The sequence below is a fragment of the Vombatus ursinus genome, unplaced genomic scaffold (genome assembly GCF_900497805.2).
Source record: "Vombatus ursinus unplaced genomic scaffold, bare-nosed wombat genome assembly UNPS02000577.1, whole genome shotgun sequence".
NCBI lineage: Eukaryota > Metazoa > Chordata > Mammalia > Diprotodontia > Vombatidae > Vombatus > Vombatus ursinus.
Genome location: NW_020940355.1, coordinates 12,631,132 through 12,653,499, shown reverse-complemented (window position 1 = coordinate 12,653,499; position 22,368 = coordinate 12,631,132). Strand labels below are relative to the sequence as shown.

General features: G+C 38.9%; 1 protein-coding gene and 1 pseudogene across 1 annotated transcript in view; both read left to right on the top strand.

The window, feature by feature from the left end:
* Nucleotides 1–22,368, top strand: part of PHACTR1 (phosphatase and actin regulator 1) — a 242,340-nt gene that overhangs the window by 116,218 nt on the left and 103,754 nt on the right. The window contains exons 3-4 of the mRNA XM_027877093.1: nt 13,404–13,571; nt 15,697–15,903. Coding sequence (XP_027732894.1) covers nt 13,404–13,571; nt 15,697–15,903 — 375 coding nt within the window. The remainder of the gene's footprint in view (nt 1–13,403; nt 13,572–15,696; nt 15,904–22,368) is intronic.
* LOC114053874 lies at nt 1,967–2,379 on the top strand (annotated as a pseudogene).

Below are 22,368 nucleotides of genomic sequence, written 5' to 3'. Positions count from 1 at the left end.
ATCTGCACACAAATTAAGTTTCTAACTATTTTTCACTGTTACCTTAATGAAAATGGGAACAGCAAATGGCTTTGATTATAGAAATTAAATAGCCTATTGAGATTGACAGAAACCTTTATAAGTATCTTACAGCCCGGAAATCATGTTTTAGCAAATTACAAAAAATGTACTTGTTCCTACTTTTTCCTTTCTCTAAGGATGAAAGTAGATCAACGTCAAAAAGAAATTGTAGAAAGCCTCTAATTCATTAATATTAGTGAGTCCTTTGCGTTGAATAAAAACACAGTCAAAAGCATCCTTGACCCTCTAAGGATGTCATCCTCAGTTTAAAAAAAAAAAGTAGTTCTGGTAGTATAGAGTTAGAGTCTGAATAACTAATGTCCCATAAGCAAGGGCAATGAGAAATTTTTTAATTTAGATCCTGTTTATCATTTTATTTTTGGGATAATCTTTTTATTAAGATTATTTGCGGGGCAGCTAGGTGGCGCAGTGGATAAAGCTCCTGCCCTGAAGTCAGGAGGACCTGAGTTCAAATCCGGCCTCAGACCAAACACTTGATATTTGCTAGCTGTGTGACCCTGGGCAAGTCACTTAACCCCAATTCCCTAAAAAACAAACAAAAAAAAAGATTATTTGACTTGATTAACCTTATTATGCCCCTCAGTAAATGGAAGTATATCTGATTTTTCACAAGTATATTTGAATTTGAATGTATCAGGTCATCCACAAAGACCAGGAACAGCTAATAGCTTTTAATTCTCATAGAATCAATGTGTAAAATTTCATGTAAGTGATAGTTTCTGAAATAGAATAATAAAGAAGAATCCTGATCCACAATGTTGCTAGTGTTCTTCTCTACTGTGGATATTATCAGTGTCTGTATTTGGCTTTTTGCTATAGCTAAATATTAAATAAAACTTTTTATACATTCAGACACATTGGGCTCAAAGATGCAGAGTAAACTTGCTTTCTTGTTTTTAAGGATTTCTCGTTTCTTTTTTGTCTTGATTTTATAAAGGCATTTTATTGGGTCAGGCAAAATGTTGTTATAGTATAAACTGTTCTCTTCATTTTGCTCATTTCACTCTGCATCAGTTCATACAAATCTTCCAGAGTTTCTCTAAAGTCTTCTCTTTCATCATTTCTTATAGCACAATAGCATTCCATCACATTCGTATGCCATCATCTGTTCAGCCATTCTCTAGCTTAATGCGTACCTCCTTAGTTTCCAAGTCATTGTCATCATAAAAAAAGCTGCCATAAATATTTTTATGCCTATAAGACCTTTTCTTCTTTCTTTGATCTCTTTGAGATGAAGGCAAAATGCTTCTTTAAAAGCTCCCTTCTTCAATAAAGTGTCTCCTATTCACACATCAGAATCATTCCAAAGTCCTTTAAAAACAACAGAAGTGGATTGGTTGCTCATTCTCTCTCTATTTCTGTCTCTTTCTCCCTCTCTCTCCCCTCTCTCTCTCCTCTCTCTCTTCCCCTTTCCCTCTCACCCTTTCTCCCTGTCTCCCTCCCTCTTTCTCCCTGTTCCTCTTTCTTCTCTCTCTCTCTCTCTCTCTCTCTCTCTCTCTCTCTCTCTCTCTCTCTCTCTCTCTCTCTCTCTCTCTCCCTCTCTCACACACACACACACACACACACACACACACACATACACACTCTCTCTCTTTCTCTCTCTCTCTCTCCCTCTCCCTCTCCCTTCCACAGTCAACCAGGCTCTTCAGGCAGTTGGGGGCGTGTGCCCTCATCTTCTCATTGCTAGGGTACAGTCCATCCTTTAACATCCCTGCTAAGTATCTTTCTGAAGAGGTAGGTTCCATTTTATCTGTTGGATAAGGCCATGCTGAAGTTAGCCTTACATGTGGACAACTTATTAAGAGATGTAGTGAAGAGGGTGAGGAACCCAGCTAGTCTGTTCTGAAGATACCTTGGACAGAGTAAGGCATAACTGTGCAACATCATGCCCAAGTTTTACTGTGATTACTGCCATACGTACCCTACTTATGATTCGCCATCTGTGAGGAAGACACACTGTAGTGGGAGGAAACACAAAGAGAATGTGAGAGACCATCATAAAAAAAAATGGATGGAAAAGCAAGCCCAGAGCCTGATTGATAAAACAAGCACTGCATTTCAACAAGGAAGAATTCCTCCCAACCTGTTCTTGGCTCCTCCACTAGGAGGGCCTATGAACCCATCTCCTCACCCTAGCAGGATGCCCCCCCCAACTCATGGCCTGTGGGGCTGCCTCCTGGCATGAGGATGCCCATGGGAGGCCACATGCCTATAATGCCTGGCTCTTCAATGGTGAGGCCCCTTCCTCATTCCATGATGGTGTCCACTTGCCCAGCAATGCCCCGACCAGACAGATAAAATAGACAAAATAGAAGGAAACTCGTTTCTCTATTTTCTATTCTTTGTTCTATTTCACCAGAACATCAGGGTGCTGGGCCTCAGACATAGGTTTTTCCCGCCTTCCACTTTTAAAACATTGACACTCTTTTACATCACTGTCACTTTCCCCTGATTCCCCTTCCCCTGCCCTGCCCCAGTATATCTCTTCTTCCCCCAGTATATTCTTTCCCTGTGATAAATAAGCACAGTGAAGGAAAAAAATCTACACAAAAATGAAAACAGAAATAACCTTCTTTCAAGGGGAATTCTTAATGTAGGGTCCACAGACTTCCAAGAAATCCATGGATAAATTTAGAAGTGGCCTATGAACTTCAATGGGAAAAAAATTGTATTTTTATTTCAATATCATTGGTTTCCTTTGTGAGTCAGTGTGTTTTATTTATATTTTTAAAAACATTATTCTGAGGAAAGGTCCATAGGCTTCACCATATTGTAAAAGGGACCCATCACATATATACATACACACAGACACACAACCCCTACTCCATTGTGATACGAGAAGATCTTTAGTCAAAGCTAAAGAAAGATATCTTAGGGATGATGAGGTCCTCCAAATGCTTCTCTCTGAAGGTAACATCATGCTGGATTCATTAAAGCCTTAAAACATTGTAGAGTCTGCTAAAAGACATCCTTAATCATTCAGAGGACTTTAGACTGACCATCTATACTAGAAAAATCAAGTGGATGAACAGTATCTATTACTCAAATTGTGGCATGCTGTTGGATAGCCAACCTATAGAACTTGTCCCTCAGTATGTAAATATGGGACAGAGAGTACATATTGACAATTAAACAAGAGGAGAAAAGCAGGTTCTATTGCCTTTAGAAAATTGCAAAGGCCCTTTAATGTCCCCAAATTCCCCCAGAAACAAAGGATATCTTTTAATATCAGTCTTCTAGTTGTGTTTTTATATGACTAAGAGATATGGAATAATAATAACATACATATTTATATATACATACATATATCACCTACTACATACTAAACACTGTGCTAAGCATGTAACAGATATTTTCTTATTTGATATTCCCAACAACCCTAGCAGGTAGGTGCTATTATGATCCTCATTTTACATATGAGAAAGTTGAGGCAAACATAGGTTAAGTAACTTGTCCAAGGTCACGCAACTGCTAAGTGTCTGAGGCCACATTTGAACTCAAGGATTCCTTGCTAGCATTCTGTTCACTGTGACACCTACATAACACAATAATTTCTTAAGAACTGAAAGAGAATATGACATAGAAGACAAGGGAGAGGTACATGATGGGTTTCAGTAGGCTGCAACTATAACAAATAAAGAACTTTGAAGAAAAAACAGTAACAATAATAATAATAATAATAACTTTTATATAGTGCTTACTTATATGCCAGGCACCATGCTAAGCCCTTTTAAAAATATTATCTTATTTGATCTTCACAACAACCCTGAGAGGTAGGTGATATTATTATCTCAGTTTACAGAAAAGGAAATAGGCTAAGAGGTTAAGTGACTTCCCCAGGGTCACACAGCTAGTAATCTATGGCCCCGTTTAAACTCCAGTCTTTCTGACTCCAGGCCAGGTGCTCTTGACATCATGTAAATGTATAATGAAAAAAGATACGTTGGTCCTATGACCATGGTGAAGGATAACTTGTAGACTACCACTGTTATCCTCAAAGGGGTCCACCAGCACCGTCAAAATGCCAAGAGAAAGTGAAGCCTCATGCTGCTCCTGGACTACATAGGCAAGAGTCACTTAAGCTTGGGCCAGTATGGATTAGTTGGTGTCTACATCATGGGAAGAAACGCCCAAAATGAGATCATCTCGGTATTTGAGTATATACATATAACATTCCACTCAGCCTGTTGAGGTTGAAAGTTTCAGAGAAAAACCCATGGTATTTGTTTACTTTCTCCCAAGGTACTTTAACCTTCAGTACCAGACCACTTTAATCTTCGGCTTCATGGAAGATGGTGATTGAGAGGCCTGATGCTAAGGTTTTACAGTCATCTCAGTAGGATCTACTTATTTTTTCATTTTCTTCTCTATGTTGGAGATAGGCCTTCAGGAACTTTCATATACTTCACCACTGGGTTGCTACCACCAGGGGAGTGATAGTACTTTGAGAGTAGGGCTTGTTGCATTCTTTATATAGATATCCGTAGAACCCAATGGAGTACATGGCATATAGCCGGCATTTGATAAATGCATATTGGTCGTTAATGAAAACACCATCTTACTAGTTAGACTTCTACCATCACGGAAACCCAGCTTTACCAATTACTACACTCACCAATGGTTATTTTTTTTAATGAACTATTTGGCCACAAACAAAACAGAAATTATTTAGCTTCGCTAATTATCACCGTCAACTGCTCAGATGGAACAAGGTTTAAAAAGGAAAGAAAAACTTCGAAGTCCAGAATGTTCTCTGCTGCTTCCACTGTAATTTTTCTCTTACTCACATCCTGTGCCAGGGTTTATTTCCATCCCTGGAACAAATACACTGTGTGTCCCAGCCTGTTCTCACCTACCTGTCAGGGATGGTGGTAGTTATACTCACTAATACATCCCCATTGTCTTTAGATGAACGTCTTCCAGGTCCTGTTCAAAGTATCACCTTCTCTCTTAAGGTGGACTTGGAACGGAAAGACACATTAGAATCTGGATTCTGATGCTGACTAGCTTGGTGGCATTGATCATTAATTCACTTTTCTGAACCTCAGTTTCCTCATATCAGAATGGGGATGATAATGCTCGCCTGCCAAATTCATAAGCTTATTGTGAGCAAAGTGCTTACTAAATTAAAAAAAGTATTATAGATGTGTGAACCCGTATTATTTACTCCCTTACAAAATGTTTATCACTTCACATGGAAGAAAGGAAAGGAAACAAGAATTTATTAAACAACTATTGTGTACCAGGCACTGCATTTTAAAAATATGATCCCCTTTTATCCTCACAACCACCCTGGCAAGTAGGTACTGTTATTATCCCCATTTTACAATTCAGGAACCTGAGGCAGATAGAGGTGACTTGCCCAGGGCCATACAGCTAGCAAGTGTCAGAGATCAGATTTGAACTCAGGCTTTCCTAAGCTCCAGGTCCAGTGCTGTACCCACTCTGCCCTCACAATGCCTCTAATGGAGGGACATAATGTTCCTCTCCTCACGTTGCCAACTCATGTCAAAAGGATAGAATTTTTTTCCCATTTTTATTCTATAACATTTTAAAGTTCCATTTAACAAAAAAATGGAATTTTTAGAATTTTTTATTTTATTTTATTTTTAATTTGTGGAATAAGATAAACATTTCCATAATAGTGCAATAAAAAGATGATTGTACATGAAACTGAAAATCTGCTATGCACAACTTGCTATTCCTTTCAAATATGCAGCAAAATTATCATGTAAATTTCTTTTTTTTCTTCCCTCTGGAATTTTTAAAAACATGTTTTTCTTCTGTACCGTATTTCAGTGTTATCCTATAAAATCTCATTTAGTTGACAGCTTGGGGTTTGTTAAGCTGGTTTACTATCCATGTTCACAATCTGTGTATTTTGTTTATAACCATCAAAAGTTTCTAAAGGCCTTATAAAGTTCCTAAAGGCCCCTCTCCCATACAAGGAAGAAAAGGAGAAATAAGTGAATGTCACTGAGGTGACTGTAAAACCTAGCATGAGGCCTCTCAGTGACAATTTTCCATAGTGCCAAGAATCAAAGCACAAAATCCAGTTCTGAATTTAACTCATTGCAGGTTCTTTCCCTCTCTCTCTCTCTCTCTCTCTCTCTCTCTCTCTCTCACACACACACACACACACACAGACATTTAGTTAACATTTTGCCTGAAAAACCTATATACAATAACTTCTGAACCATTGAGCTGTAATTGGATGGCTACTTTCAAATATATTTTCACTGACTATTTAGAACTTTTTCATCTGGCCCAATTTGACCCATGTCCATCTTTTAATATATATCTGTGTGACTCTGGACAATTGGCATCTTCTTCATCCATAGAATGAGGATAATAAAACTTGGAGTACCTACTTTTTAGGGAAGATTGTTGTGGGGATATCTCTTTGTAAACCTGAAAGTGCTATATAAATGTGAGTTTTACATATACATACACACACACACACACACACACACACACACAAATCCTGATAGATATAGACATATACCTATATTTGTAGTAATTTATGTTTGTTGTAATAAGCCCTTTAATCATTTGGTTTTTTTCTTTATTCATTCATTCATTCATTTCATTTCATTTCATTCCAGTTCCTCCTGAAGAACCTTGCTCTTAACTATTTCCTCTTCCACAGAATTACTGGATGTTTTAGTTGGAAGGGACCTCAAAAGCCACCTAGTTCAAGTCTTGTCTAAAAAATGAATCCCCACCACATCCTTAACACAGTTATTCATCCAGCCTCTGCTCAAAGACCTCCGAAGAGGGTACACCTCTGGAGGCAGATCATCCTGCTTTGGAACAGCTCTAATCATTAGGAAGTTTTCCCTGGCATCAGCCTAAATTTCCCTTTTTACAACTCCCGTCCATATCTCTCTTGGAGGTTCAAAAGTTACAAATCTGATCTCACCTTTTACATGACAGTCCTTCGAATATGTAAAGAAGGTCATCCTTTCCTTGCTAAGTCTTTGACTTTCTACTCTAGTCATTCTGATTTCTTTCAGTCAGTCCTCACTGTAGCCTAATCTTGAGGTTTTTCCCCATCCGCATGCTGCAATTTTTCAATTCAATTCAACAAACATGATTTCCCTATTGTGTACAAGGCACTGCACGTAGACACTCATTTTATTTTTAAAATTTCCATTTTTTTAAATTTAATTTTTTTACTTATGGAATAAAACAAGCATTTCCATAACATAGTATAATAAAAAGATGATTGCACATGAAACTTCAAATTTATTATGTACAACTTGCTATTCCTTTTAAATATATAATAAAGTTATCAATAAATTTCCTTTTTTTTTGCTTCCCTCCTTGCCCCCACCCTAAGAGATGGCTATCATTAGGAACAAATTTAATTTTTTTTTCAATGATACAGCCCCTGCCCTCTTCCAGCCTCAAAAAACAGTGAAGTCAACATTAGGAGGCACCCTCCATGCACATATAATACATTTCCTACCTCTGGCCCTTATCACTTTTCCCTCCCCTTGAACACCTTCCTTCTTCCTCTCTATTTTCCCGTATTTAACTCATTTTTCAAATCCCAGAAGAAGTCTTATCCCTTCTGTGATTCCTTCCCTAAGGCACCAACTCACTTTGATCTTTGCCTTTCCTGATTCCTTCTGCACCCATTGTCTCTATCAAACATTAAGCACCTCATTATATACTACTGCATTCTCTAATTGTCATTGTACTATATAGCTCTCTCTGTATCTGTGGTGCCATGTAGCTTGGATCTGGGGAGCAAGGAGCATACTGTCATGTCCCTCCAGCCCTAAGACTTTATATAGAGCCACCCAGCCTCAAACCCAGCTGACTGGCCTTTCTACTGGATCATTATCATTACTGCTTCTCCTGCTATCCCTACCATGAATACCCTTGTGAGGGCAAGTCTATAAGGCTTCATCCCACCCCTTTACTTTTTTATAATTATAGCAGCACTACACCACCCTTAGATGATTCAAAAAAGAGATTTATAAAATGTACTCAAGGGAAATATAACATGGAGGTAGAGAAAAGAAAGAGGAATTAATAGGTTTTGAAGTGGTAAAAGTGCTTATACTTTTATTCTGGTCATTGACACCAACTCTAGGGTATCCATGCATTCTTCTTAGCTCCTTCCTGCCTAACCTTGGACCCCATCTAAGCTTTATTTATTAATTCAATTCTAGTTCCCTTGCTATGGATTTGACTGGTCAGGTCACTACATTAGCGCTCTGAATGAAATTTGCTCTTCTAGCCCTCAATTTTGTGGCGTGGGAATCTAGGACCTAATTGTCTTCTTTTATTACTTCACCCCAATCTGCAATCATGGTCAGAGAAAGAATCTACTCTCCTACCCCAATCTCCAACTTCCAGTGACAGTCACTTTTCCGGTTTTGGAGGTCAGAGCTATCTCTGCCTAGATTATAGATGTTACCTCTCCAAAGATCTCCCCTCCCTGGGCCGGTAAGAGCTGTTCTCTGTTTTATCTTGACCTTTTTCTGGCTGACCTGAGGAGCCTTTTTCTAGCAGGATCTTTCCTAGATGGAGGAGTCCTTAGGGTTAAAATTGCTCCTTACCCTGTAAAGTCTGGATCTTGTGGCTCATAGGCCTCAAATAGCATTCTGGGCCTCAGTTTTCTCATTTATAATATGGCATGGTTGGATTAGATGAATTCTATGATTTCTTCAAGATCAAACTCAAAAACAGAGAAATGGCACCTGGGGCTGACCATCACTAGCTATTCCCTCTAAGAGCTGTTCAGTTGGGTATTTGTTGTTGCTGTTGTTGTTGGATCATTTTCAGTTGTGTCTAACTCTTCATGACCCCATTTGGGGTTTTCTTGACAAAGATACTGGAGTGCTTTGCCATTTTCTTCTCCGTCTCATTTTACAGATGAGGAAACTGAGGCAAACACCATGAAGTAACTTGCCCAGGGTCACACAGCTAGTAAGTGTCTGAGGCCAGATTGGATTTCATGAAAAGGAGTGTTCCTGACTCCAGCTCTGGCACTCTATCCATTGCACCACCTAGCTGCTTTCAACTGGGTATAGTTGTCTGTATTCTGAGTCTCTAAAGAAAGGCAAAAATTCAAATTAATTCACGACCTGTGTATGTGATGTAATCAAGAAGAAGAATTCTCAGTTAATCTTAGTAAGTTCTAGGACCAATCATGATTGAAAAATAAATTTGGACAGGAATATTTCACTTGAACATTCAACAAACAATCCAGTAAGGTGTGTGTATCTGTGTGCATGTGTAAACACACACACATATGTTATACATAGTATATATCTGTAGACATATACATATTGTAGTAGGTAATGGAAAGTATAATTAGTAGAGCTTCTGAGCATTGTTGGTGCTAAAATTAAAAGTAGTTTAATGTAGGTGTATGGAGTAAAGGAAGTGGCAGCTGCACCAATCAGCCGAATAACTAGAGTCTAAACTTAAACTAAGCTGCTTTTCATGGAAATTGTTTTTACATTTTGCACGTTACTGTAGTTACTAGTCCATCACCACTGATATCCCTGACTTTATTTTGCAATATAGCATCTCATCATTCCATTAGAAGATAACCACCTTGTAAGTAGGGATTATTTCGTTTATTGTCATTATACTCTCAGCTCTTGGCGCAGTGCCTAGCTCGGAGAAGGTACTTAATAAAGGCTTATTGATTGATTGATTGACCATATGACTTTCCACTCTTATTTGGCCACACTGCCTTCCACATTGACCCTCCATTGTTCAGGGCTAGGTATGCCACTAATACAGTGTTCAAGGGGAAGAGCATCAAAAATGTCCATGCTCCTTTGTTTTTATCCCAGCCGTCAAATATCCTGGATACTTCTTGCTAGCAGGGCACCACCCATTTTGTAGCTATTTGTGTCTCCATTAGATTTAAGTCAAATAGCATATAGCCCTCAATGGACTGTTGTCTTCCTAATGTTTTGGATTCACTTCTATTTCACTCTCCTTTGTGCCATCATTATTTGTGCAGGCTTTATAAAGTTCTTGGGAGCAGCTAGGTGGCACAGTGGATAGAATACCAGGTCTGGAGTCAGGAAGACCTGAGTTTGAATCTGATCTCAGACACTTACTAGCTCTGTGACCCTGGACAAGTCACCTAACCCTGTTTGCCTCAATTTAAACCACTCCAGTATCTTTACCAAGAAAATTCAGGAAAAGGGTCATGAAGTGTTGGACACAACTGAAAATGAATAAACAATAAATTATAAGGCTCTGAGGATCTTTATTCCAACTCATACACACTCACGTTAATGAGTCAGGTCCCCCAGAACAAGGCTACATCTCCCCCCTTCAGGGTTCTAGCAGGACCCCTAAGGGTTCAGATTGATTCTCTTTAATGCCATTGACTTCAGTTCACATTTCAGTGAGCTCTCCCCAATGTTAATTGTCAATAATAGTTATCTCTCTTATGTCATTAAGTGATTAAGTGGCTGCAGTGATTAGCAGCCCAGTATCATTTAATCAATCAACATCTATTAGCTTTTACAAAGGAATATTTACCGAGGAGATCTAGTAAGACCATAATTATAAACATTTGCCCCCAAACCTGGGGATATACTCTCCCCGTACCACTCCATCTCCTGGGGACTCAAACGTAAAACATTGCTCATACAAAGCAGTGGAGAGAGTGCTAAATTTGGTGTCAGGAAAACCTGAATTCAAATCCAGTCTTAAATGCTTTATTGGCTATGTGACCTTGGCCAAATCACCTAAACCTGTTTGCCTCAGTTTCTTCATCTGTAAAATGAGCTGGAGAAGGAAATGGCAAACTATTCCAGTACCTTTGTCAAGATAACCCCAGATGGGGTCATGAAGAGTCATACACCATTGAAAAATGACTGAATAACCACAAAGCATCTGCCCCACAAAGTTCACTTCCCAATTCGTGGGTCACTTCCTCTTGAAGGACCTGGCATGTTGGCTGCAGAGTAAAACTACTGCTGGGGTGGGTCCCATAGGTCCCTCTTCAGGGCTGTACTATTGACCAAAAACTCAGGACTGGACTGATTCCCTGACCTTGGGTGGTTCACTGTCTTATCTTTCAAAGTTCACAAGGACGCAGACTACTGGTAAGCACAAGAAAGAGAACAGAAATAGAAGCAATAACTTAGCCCTGAGGTCCTGGGCCACAAGTCAGGGCCCGGGTGAGGAAGCAAAGGCTTGAGGCCCCTCCCTGCAACCAGAGACTTACCCCTCACTCTCAAATAGCCTGGCAGAGAAAAGAAAATGCCTTGGCCTGTTCAATGCCTTTTGAGTGCGTCCTCAAATCTGGCTCAGCAGCCATTCAGAAAGCTCCAATTCTTCATGCAGCAAGCAGACCAGAAGCAGCACCTGGGCAGGCTGGGAAACTCACGTGGAGATTATATTAGCAGATGCAGATTATATCTGCACATGCTCACAAAGGGACTAGGCCGCACACCCTATCTTCCTCCATGACATTTGTTTCCATTGCTTTACCCTCATTCATTATAAATCCACTGAAAGTCTATAGGAAGACTAATTTCTTTTTTTTTTTAATCCCCACTGCCTTGCACATAGTAGACCCTTAGTGAATTTTTTTTTTTAAAAATTGAATTGAAGGAAGATAATTCAAATCAGGCAATAACTTCTTTGCTACTGTGGCAGCTAGGTGGTAGAGTGATCAGAGTGGTGGACTTGAATTCAGGAAAACTTAGATTAACATTCTGCCTCAGACATTTACCAGCTATATGAATTTGAACAAGTCTCTTAACCTCGTTTAGCCTCAGTTTTCTCCTCTGTAAAATGGGGGATAATAATAGTACCTACTCACAGGTTGTTGGGAGGATAAAATGAGATAATGTATGAAAAATGCTTTTTAAACCTTCAAGTGCTATAGCACTTAATATATACCATAAATGTATCACATAATACATTTATATAAAAGTATTATTGTTGAGTCATTTCAGTTATATCTGACTCTTCATGACCTTACTTGGAGTTTTCTTGGCAAAGATACTGAAGTGGTTTGCCATTTCCTTCTCCAGCTCATTATACGAATGAGGAAACTGAGGCAAACAGGGTGAAGTAACTTGCCCAGGGTCATGCAGCTAGTAAATGTCTGAGGCCGGATTTGAACTCAGGAAGATGAGTCTTCCTCTCTCCAGGTCCGACACTCTATCTACTGTGCCACCTAGCTTCCCCCTTTTATAAATGTATATAAATATAAACTATGTTATATTTATCATAATATATTTAATATATAAATATTAGCTATCATTATTATTATCAGCTACCATTTATCATTGGCAGCATATTTAATGAATGATATTGGGAAAAACAGAGCAAAAGGAAATTGTCAATAAGGTGATATTAATGTTAAAATTATAGTGGTGCTCTTCTACAGATAAGCCATCATTTAATCCTACCCTCACCCCTCCATTTCCATAGTCATAACTGCATGACTAACTTCTAACCTAGGCCTCAGTTAGAGGCTTTTCATTTGTGTAATCATCTGACTAGAACAGCTTTCAGGACTCTTTAAAAATTAATTTGAATTTTATGTCTGGTTGTGTAGTACTCCTCTGGGCCAGGATTAATTCACACTGGGAGAATTTTGATGTTATAAATGACCATCGTGGAATGGACTTTGATCTACCCTCTGGTGTTAACTAGCTGCCTTTTATGCTGCGGGGACTTTAAACAAGATAAAGATTTGACATGTACAGTTTCCAGCTGGTCTCTCTAGGTAGAAGGATTACATGACTGAGAGGTTCTCCTTGGGCTACTGCCGTTGAGAGCACGTTGAAAGTGCTAGACAAATACTCTTTTTTGGGAGGAGAATAGAAGTGAGGAATTCTTTCTATGAATTGATTAGTAATATGTATGCTCACTTGATGGTCGTTTCTTGGGGGAAAAAGCCCCCTTCTCCCAAAACTGATTTAGCAACACCCCAGGGTGTCCAGTCTTTTCAAAAGATAGCATGGAATTAATTTCTTTTAAAATAATTATTTGCAAAATATTAACTTGGTAGGGGCAAAGGAGAAGAGAGAGATTGTGAAATAACTAGTCTGAGTTTCTATATCTAGAACTATTAGGGACCATTGCCCTTGTGCCATGATTGCTTGTTTCCCAGAGGGGGTGTGGGGGGAGGATAAAATGACCAAACACAGCCTTCATGTGATGCACTGTGTTCTTCTGAATTCTATTTGATTTCCATAATGATTGTTTAAGAGCATTGAAGTCTACTTTCAGGCCTTCAGTGTTCATATTTTCCTACTAGCAAAACCTTCTTCTTCTTTTTTTGTTAATGGTCTTTGAATTCTTTGCTTTATTTCTAGATGGAGAACTTTCTATATCTAGTGAAGATGGATCACTGGAGAATGGTCAGTCCTTGAGCTCCAGCCAGCTTTCACTTCCTGCCCTATCAGAAATGGAACCAGTTCCGATGCCCAGGGATCCCTGCTCTTATGAGGTGCTCCAACCCGCAGACATCATGGATGGGACAGGTAATGCCTTCTTTGTCATTATCAGAACCAGTCCATGAGGGTGGTGAAGGTTTCTCAGTAGTATGGTGCATGGGTTCTTTAATCTGACTTGCTTCATGTTTCTATTCATACTACTGAGCATGAAGATTGGAAAAGGCAGATGAGTCACAATCAATCAATCAATAAATAAATATATTGGAGCCAAAAAAAATTTAATTTCTAATGTTTGCAGTGGTATTGGTTTTGAGTATTTCTACTTAATAGATTTTTTAATGCAATAATGCTTTGGATTTGGGTCTTTTTTAATCTTTTAAAATCTTTTTCTCTCTAAGAATAAATTTCCTTTCTTGACAATATTAGCATTTTTAAATGGGATGGTTTGTTTTCCTAATCATTTCTACTGTTACTTTGAAGCAGATGAATTCTAGACTCCTGCTATTTGTAATATGCTTTGTCTACCTTCTACACTTACCACATTCACTGCCATTGAAATGTACTTTTATTCACCTCCAAGTGGACCAAAAATAACTTCTCATGGTAATTCAGGTTTTTAGTTTGCTAATATATAACTTGAAGGACATCTCATCCTTTCCTTTTAACCTCAGTTTGTTCTGATGTTGGTTGGGGTACTAATATCCCATCTTTTAAAGGGTTTTAGGAATGGTGGTAAACATCCAGAATCCACTTAAGCATCCAGAGAGCTTCCTCATTCTTAAACGTGAAGGAATGTTTCCCATCAAAAGACCAGATCAAACAGAAGGACCTCTTAGAGTGTGTGATACTTGAAAAGGGCATCTTTCTCTATATCATGTACTGAGCTTCAAGCAGTTTGGGAGCCTGTAATACAGCAAGAGAAAAGAGAAGTGTGTTTTGAAAAATGAATTTCTAGTGCCTCATTTTTGACCCTGATGATTCCCTTTTTCATCTGCGTGACCAGAATTGATGACAATAATATGTCTAAAGATAAGGAGATAATTTAGTATTCCTATTGACACACTAAACTAATTACCATACATTAAACCACTTCGGTTTGAAGAGAGGAAAAGGGGGTAAGAAATTATTTCTATTATTTTGTGTTGTGGCTAAGTGATAAAAAGCCAGAAGAATGTTGCAATGAAGCTTGTGTAATTCCAAAGATGACTTAAGATCACTCCACAATTCCTGGTCTGGGGGTTTTGTCTCACCCACAGGTTTCATTGCAGATGGTTATTCAAATTCTAGCCCAGTGAGAAAATTTTGTGTCTTTTGTCTTTCCTAGGATGATAAGACAGCAAGCAGGTGGCATATTGGTCTTCTTGAGAATCTAAGTTACCAGTTTAGTGTATGACATTCAGCCAACACTGTATGTGGTCCTAGAGGAGTGTCCCTAGATGACTTCTACAGGCATGAGGTGTGCAACGTGGCTAGCTGAGTCTCCTTTCTGTGTTCTAATTAGTATAACCTGCTGTTCTAGATCCCTGGAGAAAAGAGAAGGAGAAGAAGAGAGGGAGAAGGAGAAGAGAGGGAGAGGGGAGAGAGAGAGAGAGAGAGAGAGAGAGAGAGAGAGAGAGAGAGAGAGAGAGAGAGAGAGAGAGAGAGAGAGAGGAGACAGCGGCAGAGGAGAGGAGAGGACAAAAGGGAGGAGAGGAGAGGAATAATTGGCTAAAACAAGTCAGTAATAGTTCCACTTTGTCCTATTGTCTTCTGAAAGCATCAACAGACCAGAGGGAAAGGCAGGCAGCTCTAATGACTTAGGGTTTGAGAAGTGTCCTCATTGTTTAGTTCATACCATCCACCAGTATGATGATGTCAGACTCCAGTGTAATGCATCCAAAGAATTTCTAAGTATAGAGATGGAAATCTAAAGGCTTTTTTGATGGTGTTATGAAAATATTCGTTCTCTTTTCCATTCTCTTCTTTGTTCTCTCTCTTTTTCTTGCTCCTTTTTTTCTTCTTTCTCTAATTATCCTCCCTCTCTCTCTTTCAAAAAAGCTTTGTTTTTCTTTTCTTGGTTTTCTAGGTATGTATAATGAAGTTCAATGTTCTCTTCTCTTGGTTGTGTTGATAACATGTGTCCATAATGTGCTGTTTTTTGTCCTGGCTGCTGCTGGTATCTGCTACCTTGCTTGTAACGTTGTTGTGTGTATAATGTGGTTGTGCCCTCCAGTGTCTGAAGAAAGCCCCTCAGCCAGTGAGTCCGGAGCCCTCCTGTCCCAAGATCCTTCAGCTAAGCCAGTCCTGCTACTTCCCCCCAAAAAAACTGCTGCTTTCCCTGGAGACCATGAGGAGACCCCAGTGAAACAGTTGCCCCTCCTCAAGCAGCCCCCTGCCCTGCCTCCTAAACCCATTGCCAGGATTGCCAACCATTTAACGGGTAAGTAAAGACTATCTCTCAAGGGCCCAGGGTCACCCCCTCCCTTCAAGGGATGGTTCAGTCCTACACTGAGATTCGAATGTGTCTCTCCTGGGCAATTGTTCTGCAGAATGTAGAGATATCTCCATGTGCATCAGTCCCTTGCTTCGAGGTCTGGATTTGTGCATCAGCGTGCACAGACATACACCTACCAGTCTGCCACAAGAAGCTAAGGAGCCTCTCCATGTTTGTACCTGTCGATGTGTGCTTTTGTATTCATGGGAAAAATCCCAAAGTGTTTTCCTTTCTGGGTTTATTCCATTTAGCTTAGGGATGTTTACAAAGATAAGACAGATTCCTTTTTCCCTTTCTGTTTAATAGCTGAAATCTGGCTAGATTTTCTACCTTTCTCTTCAGATTTTGTTCTGAAGGTCTAGTTTACTTTTCATATTATGTTTTATCATGAGAATATCTTTCCTCCATTTTTTTTTAATCCCAGATAGCAAGCTACGATGAAATGGCTTGGGGACATATTTTAACAGAATAGGCTTTGAAATGTAGACCTAAATGTTTTCTACATTTTCATTTTTAAGTGCTACTTAATGAATGTGCCTACAATTATTAAAATTCTCATGTAGAGAAATTAACTGTGCTTCACAAATGAATAGGAAGATCACTTTATGGTCTAGGAATGGAGTATAATTGGTGAGGGGGAAAAGACTTCTGAGAGTTGTTTTTGCACTGTTGATGAGACTGCCTTAAGTGGATATAATCCCTTGTCAGTAAAAGCCAAAAACATTTTTTTACAAATAGTATCTAAGCAACTTACTGCAATTTTTTAGATAAATTAAGCTGGAGGAGGACAATATTCACTTATTCTACAGATGGAATAAACTGAGATGCAGAAAAATTGATTGATTTTTTTAGACCAATAGCACCTCACCAGAAAAGCTAGCATCATTTGCCCATCTGTCTCCCAGCTTCTTGCTCAAGATGCCATTCAGAAGGGAGAATGGTACTCCAAAACTCTATACAGCTCACTTTATGTAATAACAGTATTCTCCAAAAGTTATGTGAGCCAAATTTCGTTGATTGATTTCATCATCAGATATTTAGCATCAACGTGATAGTAAATTTCTGAGACGACATACAAGATACAAAGTTGGCATAGTGAAGAAGACCTAGCTTTAAGTCCTGTCTCTGATACTGTTGACTGTGTGATCTTGGGCAAGTCACCTGACATCTCAGTGGCCCCCAAGGAGTACTCTGACAAGGGTTCTTAACCTTTTTGTGTGTCATGGACCCGTTTGGCAGTTTGGTGAAGATTGTGAACCTCTTCTCAAAATAATGCTTTTAAATATATAAAATAAAATGTATAGGTTTGCAAAGAAAACCAATTATATTGACAGAATTATTTAAATACAAAAAAAACTTCACAAATCTCCCCCTCCCCTAGTATAATGGGCCTTGGTATTTCTATGCCAAAATCTTTCCACACCAGTGAAATCATCAGTCTGGAATAAAAAAAAAACCATAAAGAAAAAGATTGCCTTGCACTGTGATAGGCACTAAAATTTTGCAGAACAGCCTCTGCCTTCTTCAAGTTAAATGGGGATACAACATGCAGACAAGAAATAGTTAAGTAAGAATATATTGTGATGAAATCCTTAAATGAGTGATAGACATAATGCATATTAGTAATTGAGAGGAGGAAACTGCTGTGGGCTAGAATAATTATGGGAGGCATTATAGAAGTCTTGGGCTTCTACCCAGGCCTTGAAATCTGCATGGGATTTGACAGAGGAAGAAAATGGACATTCTAAAAGAAGGGAACAGCTTTGAGTTAGGAATAAGCATTTCATCTTCCAAGGACAGTGGAGGTGCTGGCTTGGCTGGTGAAGGATGTATGTTGGGAGTAATGGAAGCTAAGTTTTGATAATAGGGCACAACAAAATTGCAGAAAGTCCTGAATTCTGGCCTAAGTAGTTTGGACTTTGTCCTGTAATACTCCTATATAGTGAGCCACTAGAGTTTTCCAGTCAAGGGAATATCATGATGAACGTGATTTAGAAAGATGAAATCTGAACAAGTGAGAGACTAGAAGCTAGGAGACCAGTTATCATGAGAAGGTATTCTAGGCAAAGTGCCTGGAGGCGGCAGTGGGGATGAAAAAGAAGGAACTGATTGGAAATGAAAGAACAATTTCAAAGGAAGAATCAACAGGACTTCCTGGATGAATTATGCTCTCATTTATTCTGTCTTGCAGATTCATATTTTTGTTCATTGGACTTTTGTAAAAATAGGGACACACATTTACTCTAAGTACAAGCCCTGGAGAAAGGCAGTTGCCGACAGCGATCATTCTGATGTACACAGGTCTTCTTTGAAGTAAGAAAGGGAATAGGGACATATAAATTAGCCCCAAGTCTCCAGCCTAATTTATTCTTTCCCAGGAATAGCAAGTTGTTATTATCTGTAAACTTTACCTCTACGTACCCAGTCTTACTGAACCAAAACATTTAAAAGGTAATAGGCTTATCCTAATGTTCTCAACACCTTTTAGAAATATGGTGGAAAGAAGATGAAGAGGGAGAGAAAGGTATCTACATGTGGTATGTCTCATGCTATCCTTTTGGCTTTTCACTTAATTAGACTTGCATAATCTATGTAAGTGAGCAATCAGTCATAATGAATCAGCATCACCATGAGGCAACTACATTAACCCTATTCTGTTGCTAATTACTCCAGAGACATCTGCAGGTTGTGAGTGAAAGAATTAATAAAGTAAGGATTCTGAAACTCTATATAGAGAGACTTACAGCTTGTCCAGTGTGTGTGTTTTCAGTGTCTGCTATTCTAGTGACATTTTTGAAAAGGGGACAGAGGACAGATTAAGAGACACCAAGCATGACTAATGGAGGGTGACAGTGGTTAATGATCTGGTAGCGTTCTGGAAGAAATGTGTTCCCAGAATGGTTTTCATTCCAGGTATGTGACCAATGAGAGGATGATAGAAGTATCTCTGAGATTTGGCTCTCTTTTCCATTTGGTCATGAAAATTATAATAATGGAAAGGAGGGCATTCTTTTTCTTACCAATTCCCTCTACATTCTTCATCTAAGTGGAGAGAAGCGCCTCTTTCCCAACCCTCTACCCTTCCTCACCTTATTGACCCTAACTCCCTTTTCTTCTTGTAAAAAAAAATTGGGGGGCCAGAGTTGTTAGCAGTGTGAAGAATTCCCTCCACTGATACAGGTCAACAATTCATCTGTTACTTCTGTTCTAGAGATTTGCCCTGGGGAATGGAAAGGTTAATCCTCATGGTCATGCAAGTAGTGTATGTCAGAGTCAACACTGGAATCCAAGGCTTCCTAAAACCAAAACTTTATACTGACTGAATCAGTGGATGCTTTTCTCCCAAACTGAAAAATCTCCCCCTTCCTTTTGTTTTTAGACTCCAGACAAATAGTATACAGTCCTTTAAAAAAGAAAGTGTTCTGGTAGTGCTCAGCCTTGTTGGACTGAAAAGAAGGAATTTTGCTGTGTTTGAATTTTAAAGAAGATTTCTCCTGATTACAGGCCTGTAAGGTTCAGGCACAACAGCTGAGAACCAGGGATAAATCACATGGGGAACACTTGGCTGCAATTAGCAAAAAGCAACTATGGAAGGAAACCATCATGGATTCTTGTAAACAAGGGTTTTGGGTAATGTGAACCTGCCCAGAGCTGAGCTGTGCTATCTATACATGGATACTTACTGTATTATCAAAACTTGGTTGATTGCTAGTTACAATCTTAACTACAAATTTACCTGACAAATAGTCTCTTTAGATTCCAGTATTTATAACCCCAGCATTTAAGTGTGTTTAAAGAGAAGCTGTCACCCAATTCTTATTAAACCAGAGGTAATGTTCATGTAGATAAATAGATAGATATAGATATAGATATAGATATAGATATAGATATAGATATAGATATAGATACAGCTCTCAAGCTATGTGGTCATTCTCAAGGTTACATGGTCAAATCTACACATTTGGGTTTTTTTCTTCTTTCCATCCTCTCTCCCTCCCTCCTTCCCTTCCTTTCTTCCTTCCTCTTTCCCTTCTCCCCTTCCTTCCTTTCTTTTCCTTTCATGTCTTCCTTCCTTCTCTCCCAGTTTCCCTCTCTTTTTTTCTTCTTTTCTTTTATTCCCCTCCATTTCTTTCTCTCAGATTTGAGGTCCCTTCCAACCCCAAGAGTCTGTGCTTTTCCACTCTGCCCCCAGAGGACATATCCCAGTTATCTCAGCCTCTTCATTTTCCACCAGCACTATATTGTAACAGAAAGAGGGAAGGTAGAAGTTGGGCCACTGGGACCTTGAATTTTAGCCCTTCTTCAATAGGAGAATCAGAAGGTTGGCATTATGAGGATCCTTTCTTTTTAGTCAGTTTCCTAAAATTCTTGGCATAATCTGCAGTTGTCTAATAAAACTCTGTCAATAAGACCAAAGCCTCGACCCCAAATAAAATACACTCATATTTCCTAGCCTAATACCAAAATGCACATCTGTTGAAAATACTCTCTATAAATCATGATTCTACCCTTTATCACTAACCCTAAAGATTCAGATACAACCTAACCTCCCTTTTGCCAAACGATTCAAACTAGAATCCCAGTGCCAGAAATTGGACCTAGAAGTTGGGAACCAACTCACGGCTAAAATATATTTGTGCAACAAAGAGAATGGAGACACAAGAGGGAAAAAAGGTGTTTTCTGCTTTGTACTACTGCCCAGAAGAAAGGGACAACGAAGTTAATCCTACCCAGTCCAGGCACCCATGAGGAATAGAGGCATGCATGATGTTTCTTCAGCTTAAATAACTTCAGAAGCATTCTCTGCTTAACACTCCAGTTGTTAAACAACCTCACATATCCATAGTCCCAGGTCATACTTTGCATTCTACCCAAAGGTACTTTTTGGCCAATTTCTTGTCTGGCCAGGTCATGTAAGATCATGGTTTCTATCTATACTCCAAGTTCAGCCTAACTACAGTTACCAAAGGCCAAATATGATTTAGAAAGATCAATGAACCTATCCTTCTAATTTAATCACCCTGGCTGTAAAGTGTCTCCTTTCTCAAGTATATTATTGTAATAAAAGATGTGATGGAATGAGAGATGGGTTGTTCACATTCCTATTATAACATCACCACAAAAGACTAGAGACTCTTCCGTTATGGATCAATAATGGCATTATTACCATGCTAATAGGAAAGACTGGCTGTGGGGAAAGAGTAATGGCAGTCCAGAGGCCCCTATACATAAAAACATACAGCACTTTCTTGTGATCCAGAAAACATGGTTTTAATTTTTCTAGTGAGTTTGCTTTTCCAGTTTTGCTTTTTGAGTTTGCTTTTTCTCCCATCAAAATGCAGAAGATAAGTTAATACTTTAGATGTATCAAAACTACATGTGAACTTCCTAATGGCTGATCCTGAATTAAAGCCCACAGGCTTTCTTAAGACTCTGGCCTATGTTGTCAGAACCAGGGTGGATATGGATCTACTAAGAACAAGACGTGCCAAAATAGCTTGCTTTTTTAGATATGTTATGTTAGTTATGTTAGTAAATCAAAAGAATGGCATAGGCGTAGAGGGAGTCTTGATTTCAGCCAGAAAATTGAGGAAAAAAATGTGCCATTTGTTGAACTGAAATGGACTGAAGTCGATTAGACTACAGTGAGAGCTGGATGATAATCCAATTGTTTAGGAAGAAGGAGAAAGGAATAAACATTTAAATAGAACCTACTAGGTGCTAGGTACCATGCTAAGTGCTTTACAAATATCTAATTTAATCTTCACAACCCTGAGAGGTAAATGCTGTTATCATCTGCATTTTACAGTTGAGAAATTGAGGCAAACAGAGGTTAAGTGACTTAGCCAGGGTCACACAGCTAGAAAGTATCTCAGGCTGGGTTTGAACTCAAAGCTTTCTGGCTCCAGACCCTAATTGCCTATTGATTTAGATTTGCACTTGCTAAACAACAATAACTGGAGTGTACTGATCAGTTTGAAGGGAGGTCTCTTGAGTGACATAGGGCTCTGTCCTTGAATCAATCATGTTGAACATTTTTATTAACCACTTGTAAAAAAAAAACACACACACACAGAATTGGTTTATCAAATTTACAGTTAAAAAAAAAAGATAAGAGAGAAGGTTACCATTATGAAAATTCAGTGTCAGCGGGTTGGACACTGGGCTTAAGCCAAAATAACAACAACTTTAAAGGGATAAATGTAAAGCTGTGTATATGAGGTCTTTTTTTTATTCAGTTGTAAAAATGCCAGACCAGGCCTAGCAGCAGTTCATGTGAAAAAGATCTGAAGATTTCATTTCATCACAAAGTTGAAATGAGTCAACATTGTAAAGTGATTGTTGAGAAAAATCTAAGATTGCAAAGTCCAAATGGAAGAAGGGTTCCTTGTAGATCGGGAATATGCTTAG